Consider the following 12,488-nt stretch of genomic DNA (forward strand, 5'->3'; position numbering starts at 1 on the left):
GATTTGCTGGCTGAGTTTGTGCGGCAGTAACAGGTAGGATAAGCAGGACAGGAAGGAAGTTGGTAAGGTTACCCACCAGCGGGCGGGCTGGGTAGAAGGCTGGAGAGAAAGGAGGATGGGGAAGTTGGCGCTGCTGCTTGTAAGGACGAAGCCCACTACGGGCTTGTCGGAGAATGTCATGAGAGGCACCAAAGGTAGACGTGACTTTGTTCAAGAGGGATTCAAGGCTGGAATGGTAACAGGAGAGTACAATAGTAGAGGAGTAGTGATGGGTTGGGGTTGGGGTTGGGATTGGGATGGGGGGGGTGTGCATAGTTCCTGAGAGGGGAGAAATGAAAGGTAGCATGGCCAGGTGATGGGAAGAGAAGGGGAATGAGGCTTTCGGATGAGGCGTTAAACTGAGGCCCCATCTGGCCCAACCAACTATTTCCGCTGGTTGGGGAGTCTAGGACTAGGGGACACAGCCTAAAAATTAGAGCCAGGACTTTCAGGAGTGAAGTTAGGAAACATTTCTACACGCAAAGGGTGGTAGAAGTTTGGAACTCTCTTCTGCATACGTCAGTTGGTGCTAGCTCAATTGTTAATTTTAAATCTGAGATTAATAGATTTTTGTTAGCCAAAGGTATTAAAGGATATGGGGCTAACGTGGGTATATGGAGTTAGGTCACAGATCAGTCATGATCTCACTGACTGGCGGAACAGGCTCGAGGGGCTAAATGGCCTACTCCTATTCCTATGTTCCTTCTCAGGTGGACGAAAAGAATCCCATGGCACTATTTCAAAGAAGAGCAGGCGAGTTCTCCCCGGTGTCCTGGCCAATATTTATCCATCAACCAGCATCACTAATACAGATTATCTGGTCATTATCACATTGTTGTTTGTGGGATCTTGCTGTGCACAAATTGACTGCCACGTTTCCTACATTACAACAATGTCTACACTTCAGAAATACTTCATTGGCTGTAAAACGCTTTGGGACTGAGGTCATGAAAGGCGCTATAGAAGTGCAAGTCTTTCTTTCTTTAGAGGGGTTGAAAAGAGAGGTAGAACTAAAGGTCATGTATAATATAGGTTAGATACAGAGTAAAGGTCCCTCTACTCTGCCCCAATCTCAGGACAGCATCCCTACTACACCAGCTGGACATTTCCATTGCCCACACTAACTATTGACTAAGATGTGACTCTTATGCAAGGCTTTGCCCTGTGAAAATTCTGAGATAATGGAGCTTCCACTGTCCTTCCATATGTAAATGTTAATGCGTTAATCAAAGTAAGGACTTTAATTCCTCATTCACTCTCAATCACGCTAGCCGTGCCCCTCGCTTCCTCCAGCCCACCATATCAAGCATAAAGTATCCGTTTCATGCACATACAACCCTGTAAATGGTACAGTGCTCCCTTCAAAGAACTGAATATCAAAGCACAATATACTTGAAAAGGAGAAATTTGTATGGCTATGGTGAAAGAGTGGGGTAGTGGAACTAATTGGATAGCTCTTTCAAAGACCTAGTATAGGCACGATGGGCCAAATGGCCTCCTTCTGTGCTGTATGATTCTATGATACTGCACATGCTGAAAATACCTTAACTGCAGCAATAATATATACTGTAGCAAAAAACAAAAACAGCAAGGTTTCAGCTCTGTTAACTGAGTGTTAACACCATGATTCGTTTTACAAATCCCTTGGTACTTACCTGTACTGAAGGTGTATCACTTCTTCCTTGAGATGCTCTTCACTCTGCAGGCTTGTTTGGAGTTGCGCATGTGCCCGCTGGAGCTCAGACCGGCTGTGGGAAACATCACTACACTGCTCCTTCAGCAGGCTTTCTTCTAATGATCTGCAGAAATTCAGAGTAGAAAAGAATTGCTTTTCTTTTAAAAGGGGTCTGTTCAGAAAAGTACTCAATGCACTTATTCAACAAGTACATTGAACAAATATCTGACTTACTGCTATGTTTATTTCAATTTGTAATAACCCCACTTTCAGCTGGTAAATGGTGCATTGTGTGAGGGAGGGAGGGAGCAGAACAAGATTGATAAAAAAAAGTCTCATTGAAACGTTTGTTCAAAATCTATAATACCGAAATGAACATCTTATAATTTCTACATTCATCCTACCATTTCGGTTATAAAACTTGTTCAGTGCAATACATTTGAGACTGAAGCAGCTCAGCTGCCAAAATCAACTGGAATTGAGAGCACAAACACACTTGAACCTTTCAGCATCTAGCCTGTTACATATATACTTTACCATATGAACAGACTCAGTCTTTGAGCTAATGCTTTCACCCTTTCTTGTCTGCTTTGTGCCATTTCTATAAACACCTACTTCCCTTCCGCATGTACAGATTTTTTTTGGACTGACTTCCTTAATTTTAAATTCTGATACCAAATTTGGTTAGACTAAAACACACCGCCATACAATAGGATCCCTTTATAATGCTGTCTGTCCTTCAGATATGGGAAACATATTTCAGAAAAAAGAGGGTATGTGAATTCTATGGTTTCTGATTACGAGGTTATGGGAAATGTTAAATAATTAGAGTTCACTCATGTTTCATATGCTGTTGCAGAAACGGGATGCAATGTACCAAATATATTACAATGAAATGCAGTCCAAAAAAAAAAGCCACACAGCGAGATCCTGCAAGCAGCAAAGAGATGAATGACCAGTTAATCTGTTTTGGTATCGTTGGTTGAGGGATAAATGTTGGCCACGATACCAGAAGAACCTATTCTTTAAATAGTGCCATGGGATCACAAACCTTTACCTGAAGCAGCAGGCGTGGCCCTCAGTTTAACGTCTGATCTGAACTGTGACACCTCTAATGTAGGAATAGGAGGCCATCCAGCCAATCGAGCCTGTTCCACCATTCAGTAAGTGTACCTCACCTCCACTTACCCACCTTTTCTCCATATCCCTCGATACCCTTACCCACCGAAAATCTATCCATCTCAGTCTTGAAAATTACAACTGACCTCCAGCCTTTTGGCAAGAGTGTGTTCTAGACTTCCACTACCCCTTGGGGTGAAAAAATGCTTTTAATCCTAACTGGCCTAGGTCTAATTTTATTATGTAAACAATCTTACAACACCAAGTTATAGTCCAACAATTTTATTTGAAAATCACAAGCTTTCGGAGGCTTCCTCCTTCGTCAGGTGAATGTCAGGAAAAATCCTTGAACCTTTCGCATTTATATTCAGAGAACAATACCCGGTGATTACAGATAATCTTTCCAACTGCCCGTTGTCAAGGCAATCAAAGTGTTCAGACAGAGAGGTGTTACCTACAGGACCACCGAATATACAAACGGCCAGAACACAAAACAGAGAGGGAGAAACATCTGAAAGGAAGAGAAAGACTGAAAATGACCCGTTGAATTAAAAACAGATAACTTTTATTCGCTGGTGGGGTTACGTGTAGCGCGACATGAACCCAAGATCCCGGTTGAGGCCGTCCTCATGGGTGCGGAACTTGGCTATCAATTTCTGCTCGACGATTTTGCGTTGTCGTGTGTCTCGAAGGCCGCCTTGGAGTATGCTTACCCGAAGATCGGTGGTTGAATGTCCTTGACTGCTGAAGTGTTCCCCGACTGGGAGGGAACCCTCCTGTCTGGCGATTGTTGCGCGGTGTCCGTTGTCTACCTCATACGTTGCAGGAAAGGATGCCCCGGAGCATGGTACATTGGCGAGACCATGCAGACACTGCGACAACGGATGAACGGACACCGCGCAACAATTGCCAGACAGGAGGGTTCCCTCCCAGTCGGGGAACACTTCAGCAGTCAAGGACATTCAGCCACCGATCTTCGGGTAAGCGTATTCCAAGGCGGCCTTCGAGACACACGACAATGCAAAATCATCGAGCAGAAATTGATAGCCAAGTTCCGCACCCATGAGGACGGTCTCAACCGGGATCTTGGGTTCATGTCGCGCTACACGTAACCCCACCAGCGAATAAAAGTTATCTGTTTTTAATTCAACGGGTCATTTTCAGTCTTTCTCTTCCTTTCAGATGTTTCTCCCTCTCTCTCTCGGTTTTGTGTTCTGGCCGTTTGTATATTCGGTGGTCCTGTAGGTAACACCTCTCTGTCTGAACACTTTGATTGCCTTGACAACGGGCAGTTGGAATGATTATCTGTAATCACCAGGTATTGTTCTCTGAATATAAATGCGAAAGGTTCAAGGATTTCCTGACATTCACCTGACGAAGGAGGAAGCCTCTGAAAGCTTGTGATTTTCAAATAAAATTGTTGGACTATAACTTGGTGTTGTAAGATTGTTTACATTTGTCAACCCCAGTCCATCACCGGCATCTCCACATCATAATTTTATTATGTCTCCTTGTTCTGAATTCCCCCACCAGAATGAATAGTTTCTCCATCAAGTCTCTACCATTTTAAAGACCTTGATTAGATCACCCCTTAAGGGATTAAGAGCCAAGTTTATGCAATCTATCCTCATAATTTAACCAGTTAAGCCCTTGCATCATTCTGGTGAATCTGCACTGTACCCCTTCTAAAGCCAATATATCTTTTCTAAGGTGCAGTGCCCAAAACTGAACACAGTACTCCAGATGGGTTCTGACCAAGGCTATTTCCAGTGGCAGAAGGGTTGGTAACCAGAGAGCACAGATTTAAAGTAACTGTTAAAAAAATTTTATGCAGCGAGTTGTTATGATCGAGAACACAGTGCCTGAACGGGTGGTGGTAGCAGGTTCAATAATAACTTTCAAAAGGGAATTGGATAAATACTTGAAGAAAAATTTGTAGGGCTATGGGGAAAGAGCAGGAGAGTGGGACTAATTGGCGAGCTCTTTCAAAGAGCCAGCACAGACTGAAGCATCACTTCTTCACTTTTGTATTCCAATCCCCTTGAGATAAATGTCAACATTCCACTGGTCTTTTTGATTGGTTTTTGTACCTGTGCACTAGCTTATAGTGATGTGTGCACCTGGACACCAAAACCCCTTTGTTCCTCCAGTTCCTAGTTTCTTCCCATTAAGAAAATATTCCAATTTGTCTTTGTTGGATCCAAAGTAGATGTCCTCTCACTTCTCTACATTGTACTCTATCTGACAGTTTTTCCCATTGGCTTAGTCTGTCCCTTTGCAACTGCTTAGAATCATAGAATGGTTACAGCACGGAAGGCGGCCAGTCGAGCCCATGCAGGCTCTCAGCAAAAGCAATCCAGCCAGTCCCACTCCCCTGCTCTTTCCCTGGAAATGTTTCCCTTCAAGTACTTATCCATTTCCCTTTTGAAAGCCATGATTGAATCTGCCTCCACCACCCCCTCAAGGCAGTGCATTCCAGATCCCAACCACTCACTGTGTAAAAAAGTTTTTCCTCATATCACATTTGGTTCTTTTGCCAATCACCTTAAATCTATGTCCTCTGGAACAGTTTCTCTCTATCTACTCTGTCTAGACCCTTCATGATTTTGAATACCTCTATCAAATCTCCTCTCAAACTTGCTCCCATCTACACAACTTAATATAGGAACATAGGAACAGGAGTAGGCCATTCAGCCCCTCGTGCCTGCTCCGCCATTTGATAAGATCATGGCTGATCTGTGAGCTAACTCCATATAACTGCCTTTGGCCCATATCCCTTAATCTTTGGTTGCCAAAAAAGCTATCTATCTCAGATTTAAATTTAGCAATTGAGCTAGTATCAATTGCCATTTGTGGAAGAGAGTTCCAAACTTCTACAACCCTTTGTGTGTAGAAATGTTTTCTAATCTCGCTCCTGAAAGGTCTGGCTCTAATTTTTAGACTGTGCCCCCTACTCCTAAAATCCCCAACCAGCGGAAATAGTTTCTCTCTATCCACCCTATCCGTTCCCCTTAATATCTTATAAACTTCGATCAGATCACCCCTTAACCTTCGAAACTCCATAGAATACAACCCCAATTTGTGTAATCTCTCCTCGTAACTTAACCCTTGAAGTCCGGGTATCATTCTAGTAAACCTACGCTGCACTCCCTCCAAGGCCAATATGTCCTTCCGAAGGTGCGGTGCCCAGAACTGCTCACAGTACTCCAGGTGCGGTCTAACCAGGGTTTTGTATAGCTGCAGCATAACTTCTGCCCCCTTGTACTCCAGTCCTCTAGATATAAAGGCCAGCATTCCATTTGCCTTCTTGATTATTTTCTGCACCTGTTCATGACACTTCAATGATCTATGTACCTGAACCCCTAAGTCCCTTTGGATATCCACTGTTTTTAACTTTTTACCATTTAGAAAGTACCCTGTTCTATCCTTTTTTGATTCAAAGTGGATGACCTCACATTTGTCGACATTGAATTCCATTTGCCAGTTTTGCCCATTCACCTAATCTATCAATATCGCTTTGTAATTTTATGTTTTCATCTACACTGCTTACAATGCCACCAATCTTTGTCATCGGCAAACTTAGATATGAGACTTTCTATGCCTTCATCTAAGTCGTTAATAAATATTGTAAATAATTGAGGCCCCAAGACAGATCCCTGCGGGACTCCACTAGTCACATCCTGCCAATGTGAGTACCTACCCATTATCCCTACTCTCTGTCGCCTTTCACTCAGCCAACTTCCTAACCAAGTCCGTACTTTTCCCTCGATTCCATGGGCTTCTAACTTAGCTAACAGTCTCTTATGTGGGACCTTATCAAATGCCTTCTGGAAGTCCATATAAATAATATCCATTGACATTCCCCTATCCACTACTTTAGTCACCTCTTCAAAAAATTCAATCAGGTTTGTCAGGCCTACCTTTCACAAATCCATGCTGGCTCTCTCTTATTAACTGAAAATTCTCCAGGTGTTCAGTCACCCTATCCTTAATTGTAGACTCCAGCATTTTCCCCAGAACAGATGTTAGGCTAACTGGTCTATAATTCCTTGGTTTCCCTCTCTCTCCTTTCTTAAAAAGCGGAGTGACATGTGCAATTTTCCAATCTAGAGGGACAGTTCCTGAATCTAGAGAACTTTGAAAGATTATAGTTAGGGCATCCGCAATGTGCTCACCTACTTCCTTTAAAACCCTGGGATGGAAACCATCTGGTCCTGGGGATTTGTCACTCTTTAGTGCTATTATTTTCTTCATTACTGTTGCTTTACTTATGTTAATTTTATCGAGTCCCTGTCCCCGATTCAATATAAGTTTTCTTGGGATTTCCGGCATGCTATCCTCTTTATCGACCGTAAATACTGACGCAAAGTAATTGTTCAACATGTCCGCCATTTCCCCATTGTCAATGACAATATCCCCACTTTCAGTTTTTAAGGGGCCAACACTGCTCCTGACCACTCTCTTTTTCCTAATATAACTATAAAAGTTCTTCATATTGGTTTTGATATCCCTTGCGAGTTTCTTTTCATACTCTCTTTTTGTAGCTCTTATTATCTGTTTTGTGACCCTTTGTTGATCCTTGTATCTTTCCCATTCGCCAGGATCTGTGCCATTTTATGTTTCCTAACTTAGTGTCATCTGAAAACTTGGATATACAACTCTCTATTCCTTCATCCAAGCCATGAATAGTGAAACGCCGAGACCTCAGTGACCCCTGGGGAACACCACTTGTCATATCTTGCCAATCAGAATACATTCCCTTTATCCCTACTTTGTGTCTCCTACCTCCCAACCAATTATCAACCCACATCACAAGCTTACATCCAATTCAGTGCACTTTCATTTTTTATGATAATCTATTGTGTGGAACCTTATCAATTTCTTTCTGGAAGTTCATAGACAACACCCACAGACACTCCCCTATCCACCATGCCAGTGACCACCTCAAAAAATTGAAGTAGATTAGTCAGACATGACCTACCTTTTACAAATCCATGCTGACTCTCTCTGATCAGCTTTTACTTGCCCAAGTGCTGAGTCACTATCGCTGATGACAGATTCTAGTAACTTCTCCACAACTGATGTTAATACTGACAGGTCTACAGTTACCTGGTTTCTCCCTTCCTCAATAATGGAGTAACATTTGCAATTTTCCAATCAATAGGCACAATTCCTGAATCTAGAGTGCGTTGGAAAATTGTGACTAATGCACCTGCAATTTTGCCTGATTTCTTTTAATACCCAATGCAGCACTCTTCATGTATTATGAAATGTCAACCTAGATAATGCATTCAGTCCTGGAGTGGGACTTCAACCCACAACTTTCTGATTCGACTGATACAAAGCACCATTAGTAATTTAAGCTATATTTTATGCAACTCACATCATCATCCTTCTTTGCCTGGGTACAGTATTTAAGGAAGACAAAGGCACATTGAACAGGCTTGTCAAATCTCACCTATTTACAGTGAGTCACCATTTTTGTGAAAAATATGTAACTTTATTCTACACACTATTTCTTATGTTATGTTCTTATTTCATTGTGCTAGAACTCCCAGCTCAATTACTTTTTTTCAATAGGTTTGCAATTGATGTCACTGTTATTCTTAAAAAAGTTAACATTTTCAATAGTGCAATCTTCACAATGAAGTGTTTTTGAGTGTGCCTGGGTGACACAATGATCATCACAGACTCTTGCACAACCAACTGGTCAAGGAAGGTATTTCCATATAAAGTTTTGAAAATCCTACAAATACTGAACAAATAGGGGGAAAAAAACTTGCATTTATATAAAGCCTCATCAGGTAACACAAAAATCCCTCAAAGTGCTTCAACAATGAACACCTTTAGAGCCCAGTGAACACAGCAGCCATGTTACACACAAGATCTTAAATGGCAATGAGGTGAATGGCCAATTAACGTTATTTTGGTGGCGCTAGTTGAGGAAACAATGTTGGTCAAGCACCAGAAAAACACCCCACTTTTCTTCAAATAGTGCCATCGGATCTTGGTTTAGTAGCTCATCCAAAGGACGGTACCACTGACAACGCAGCATTCCTTCTTCACGCTGCATTGTAGTGGCAGCCTAGACTGTGAGCTTAAAATCCTGGCAGTGAGCTTGAAAATATGGCATTAAAACAGTTGGTGCTAAATCTGATTCGCAAAAGGTACTCAACATGCAATGTGTGCTCCAATCCATGGGTGGGATGCGTATCTTTAGGTCACTTAAGTGGTTTAAATTGCACTTAAGAAAGAAAAAGAAGAAAAAAAGACTTGCATTTATATAGTGCCTTTCATGACCTCAGGATGTACCAAAGCGCTTTACAGCCAAGTATGGTGACTGTTATAATGTAGTTCAATTTTGAAGTGTAGTGACTGTTGTAATGTAGGAAACATGGCAACACAGTAAGGTCCCACAAACAGCAATATGATAATGACCAGAAAATCTGTTTTAGTGATGTTGGTTGAGGGATAAATATTGGCCCGGACACCTGGGAGAATTCCCCTGCTTGCCTTCGAAATAGTGCCGTGGGATCTTTTACATGCATCTGACAGGGTAGACAGTGCCTTGGTTTAAGGTCTCATCCGAAAGATGGCCTCTCCAACAGTGCAGCACTGCCTCAGTACTGTACTGGGAGTGTCAGCCTAGATTTTGAGCTCAAGTCTTTGGAGTGGGTCTTGAACCCACGACCTTCCGAATCAGAGACGAGAGGACTACCACTGAGCCACGGGTGGCAATTGGTAATAGCTAATAGTAATAGGCTAATAACTGGAGCTTATTACTGTGACTGTTTTGGTTTCCCCAAGAAATACTGGGTTAGTCTGATCAGTTACAATGCAATTCATATTATGAGAGTGATCAAGGAAAAAGGGAAGAAGAGATTTTAAAGATATATTAAACATTCCCTTAGTATGGCACACAGGGAGTAAGGACCAAGCGCAGCCTTCTGGTGAAGTGGGGGTCAACTGGACCAGAGTGTGCAGGCATGAGATTTTTAATAAGATATGCAGATAGACATGTAATATAAACTATATACATATTCAGTTATCATTTTAAAATCACAAATTCTCTAATTTTTATTTTATAAAACTTACGGCAATTTGGGAAGTAGAGTTGGTGGAGCATTAAGAATTTCTCTGCAGGAGTTGGGAAGTTCAAAACTGAGGCACTACACTGCAACCCACTGGTGGGAGGGTGTAATTACAGTGTGACTAGTTTACATATGCAGTTTCCATTATAAATGAGGACATATGAATTTGAAATGGAAAAAGTTGACAAATGTGCAACAAAAACTGTGACAACAGGAAGTAAAGTTTCATAGACACAAAGACATAAGATATGTGTCTTTGAGAGAGCAGGAGTGGCTATGGAGGGGGAATAGTGGTCAACCACATTAAAGGCTCCAGAAAGATCAAGGGATGATTTCCCACTGTTGTAGTGACCAAAAAGTATTATACTGTAAGTGCTGCCATTTGCATCAATGCCCAGCATATATTCCATAAAAACATGCCCATTTCCTTAGATGCATTCGATATTGCAGTACCTATGGTTCCCTCCCATTGAAACCAAACCTTCAGTCAACCTCTACAAGCTTAAGTATTCAGTTGATGCCCTCTTGATGTGATTGGGTAAGGCAGTGCGTTAGCAGAGCTCTACAGACCAGAAGGTCCAACTTGATACCATAACCCAGCAGCAAATGATGCCTTCAGAGAGATGGGGCAGGAAAAAAACTCTCCAAAAAGATCTGGGCATTCTAGTGCATAGATCTCTAAAGGCTCACGACCAATGCCGGGAAGCAATACCGAGAGCGAGTCGGGTGCTAGGGTGTATTTACAGGACAATCCACTATAAAACAAAGTCTACTATTTTGTCATTGTACAAGACCTTAGACAGGCCTCAGTTAGAATACTGTGTCCAGTTTTAGTCTCCTCACATGTTGGGTGATATTGAGGCTTTGGATAGGGTGCAAAGGAGGGTCACTAGATTAAATCCCTGTTTAAAGCATCTTAGTTACCAAGATAGGTTCAAAGAGCTGGAACTCCACACTTTAGAGAAGTGTAGACTTAGGGGTGATTTGATCGAGGTTTATAAAATGAAGGGAATAGATTGTATTTGTGTAGACAATTTGTCTCAACTAAATAGGTTAGGGAGGACCAGGGGTCACAAATCTCAAGTTATGTAAAGGCAGATCTAGGTTAGATGTCAGGAGGTGGTTCTTTTCCCAGAGAATAGCAAACAGCTGGAACAGGCTGCCGGCTCGTGCGGTGGACTCCGACTCACTGAATTCCTGCAAGCAAGAGCTGGACCTGTTCCTGGCTGGGGCGAAGATCACCTCGTACAAGAGGTAGGTAATGCATAGAATTATCAGGGGCAGAGTGATCTCCTGGACTGGTTTATATTGCCTGGGGGGGTTGGAGAGGAGTTTCCCAGATGTTTTGTTCCTTAATTGGTCTGGGTATTTAACTGGTTTTACACCTCTCCCAGAAGATTACTTGGCTTCCAGGTGGGGTGGGGAATGAATATATTGTGATGGACAAGGCATCGCAATTATATGGGACAGGCTGGACGGACCAGTAGGTCTTTTCCTGTCCATCATTGTTCGTATGTTAGTAATATCACACTGCCAGGGGTAAAAGTCAGTGTCACCCTTACAACAGCTGGTTACCTGGCAGTTTTCTCCCTGGCCTGCAGTAATTCATTACACCTGGCCAACTCCTTGCACAATTGCTTCTGTTGAAGATCTTTACTCTGAATGAGGACCTCTTGTGAATGGAGCTTACTGTTCAGTTCCTCATTTTCCTGCATTGATGCCTAGTAAGCAAAGAAATTGCAAAATCTAACTAAATCATAAACTGAACTCTTTATCAAGTTAATCAAGAATTTAAAGGTCTTGCAGTAAAAATGAAATGAAAAGCCAGAAATATTGCACAAGAGCAGGATTTCGCACTTATAATGCCACTGATTTTCCAGATTAAAGCATATGAATTGGTCGTGCCAATTTAAAGCAGTAACATCTCTTAATTCTACCATTAAAAGCATTAAATAACAAAAACTGCAATACTTTCACCAAGGGAAACAAAACCACTTTCTGTACTGGGAACCGCACCCAAAACAGCAGGCTTTTCAAACCCCATCAAATTTTTTATGCATTTGTGAATAAGGTGCAGTAACATGGAGCAGGAAAAGGCCATCAAGTCCAAAATACCGGTCTTTTTTTGCTTTCTCACCATACCTTTGGATCCCTCGCTCTACAGAAAGAAGACCAATTTACTTCTCAAAGCCATTTGATTGCCGACTTCAATGGCCTTTTCTGGTAACTTACTTTACAAATCTGTGCCCTTTGGGTATAAAATCTCCAGGCCCTGCTGCTGGAAAGTGCTTGCATGGGGACAGGAATGGCCTTGGTTACAGCGTTCCTATCCCCCTACAGCTGAATAAACTGCCGACACTCACTGGAGAAACTTGACAGGTGAGATAAAAATGGCCAGTTGGTGAGGGATCGGAAGCTGTTGGCACCCGTACTATACTTCAGCACGAGTCATAGGAACAGGAGCAGGCCATTTAGCCCCTTGAGCCTGATCTTGCCATTCAATTGGATCATGGCTGATCTGTACCTCACCTCCATTTACCTGCCTTGGATCCGTAACCTTTAAT

General features: G+C 42.3%; 1 protein-coding gene across 3 annotated transcripts in view; it reads right to left on the reverse strand.

Moving 5' to 3' along the window:
* The window catches only part of cep63 (centrosomal protein 63), an 89,144-nt gene that overhangs the window by 37,715 nt on the left and 38,941 nt on the right, over positions 1-12,488 (reverse strand). For all 3 annotated transcript variants that reach the window (XM_067995685.1, XM_067995684.1, XM_067995683.1), the window contains 2 exons: positions 11,500-11,645; positions 1,695-1,838 (listed from right to left, as the gene is read on the reverse strand). In XM_067995685.1, coding sequence (XP_067851786.1) covers positions 1,695-1,838; positions 11,500-11,645 — 290 coding nt within the window. The remainder of the gene's footprint in view (positions 1-1,694; positions 1,839-11,499; positions 11,646-12,488) is intronic.

This window comes from Heptranchias perlo, chromosome 13 (genome assembly GCF_035084215.1).
Source record: "Heptranchias perlo isolate sHepPer1 chromosome 13, sHepPer1.hap1, whole genome shotgun sequence".
Classification (NCBI taxonomy): domain Eukaryota; kingdom Metazoa; phylum Chordata; class Chondrichthyes; order Hexanchiformes; family Hexanchidae; genus Heptranchias; species Heptranchias perlo.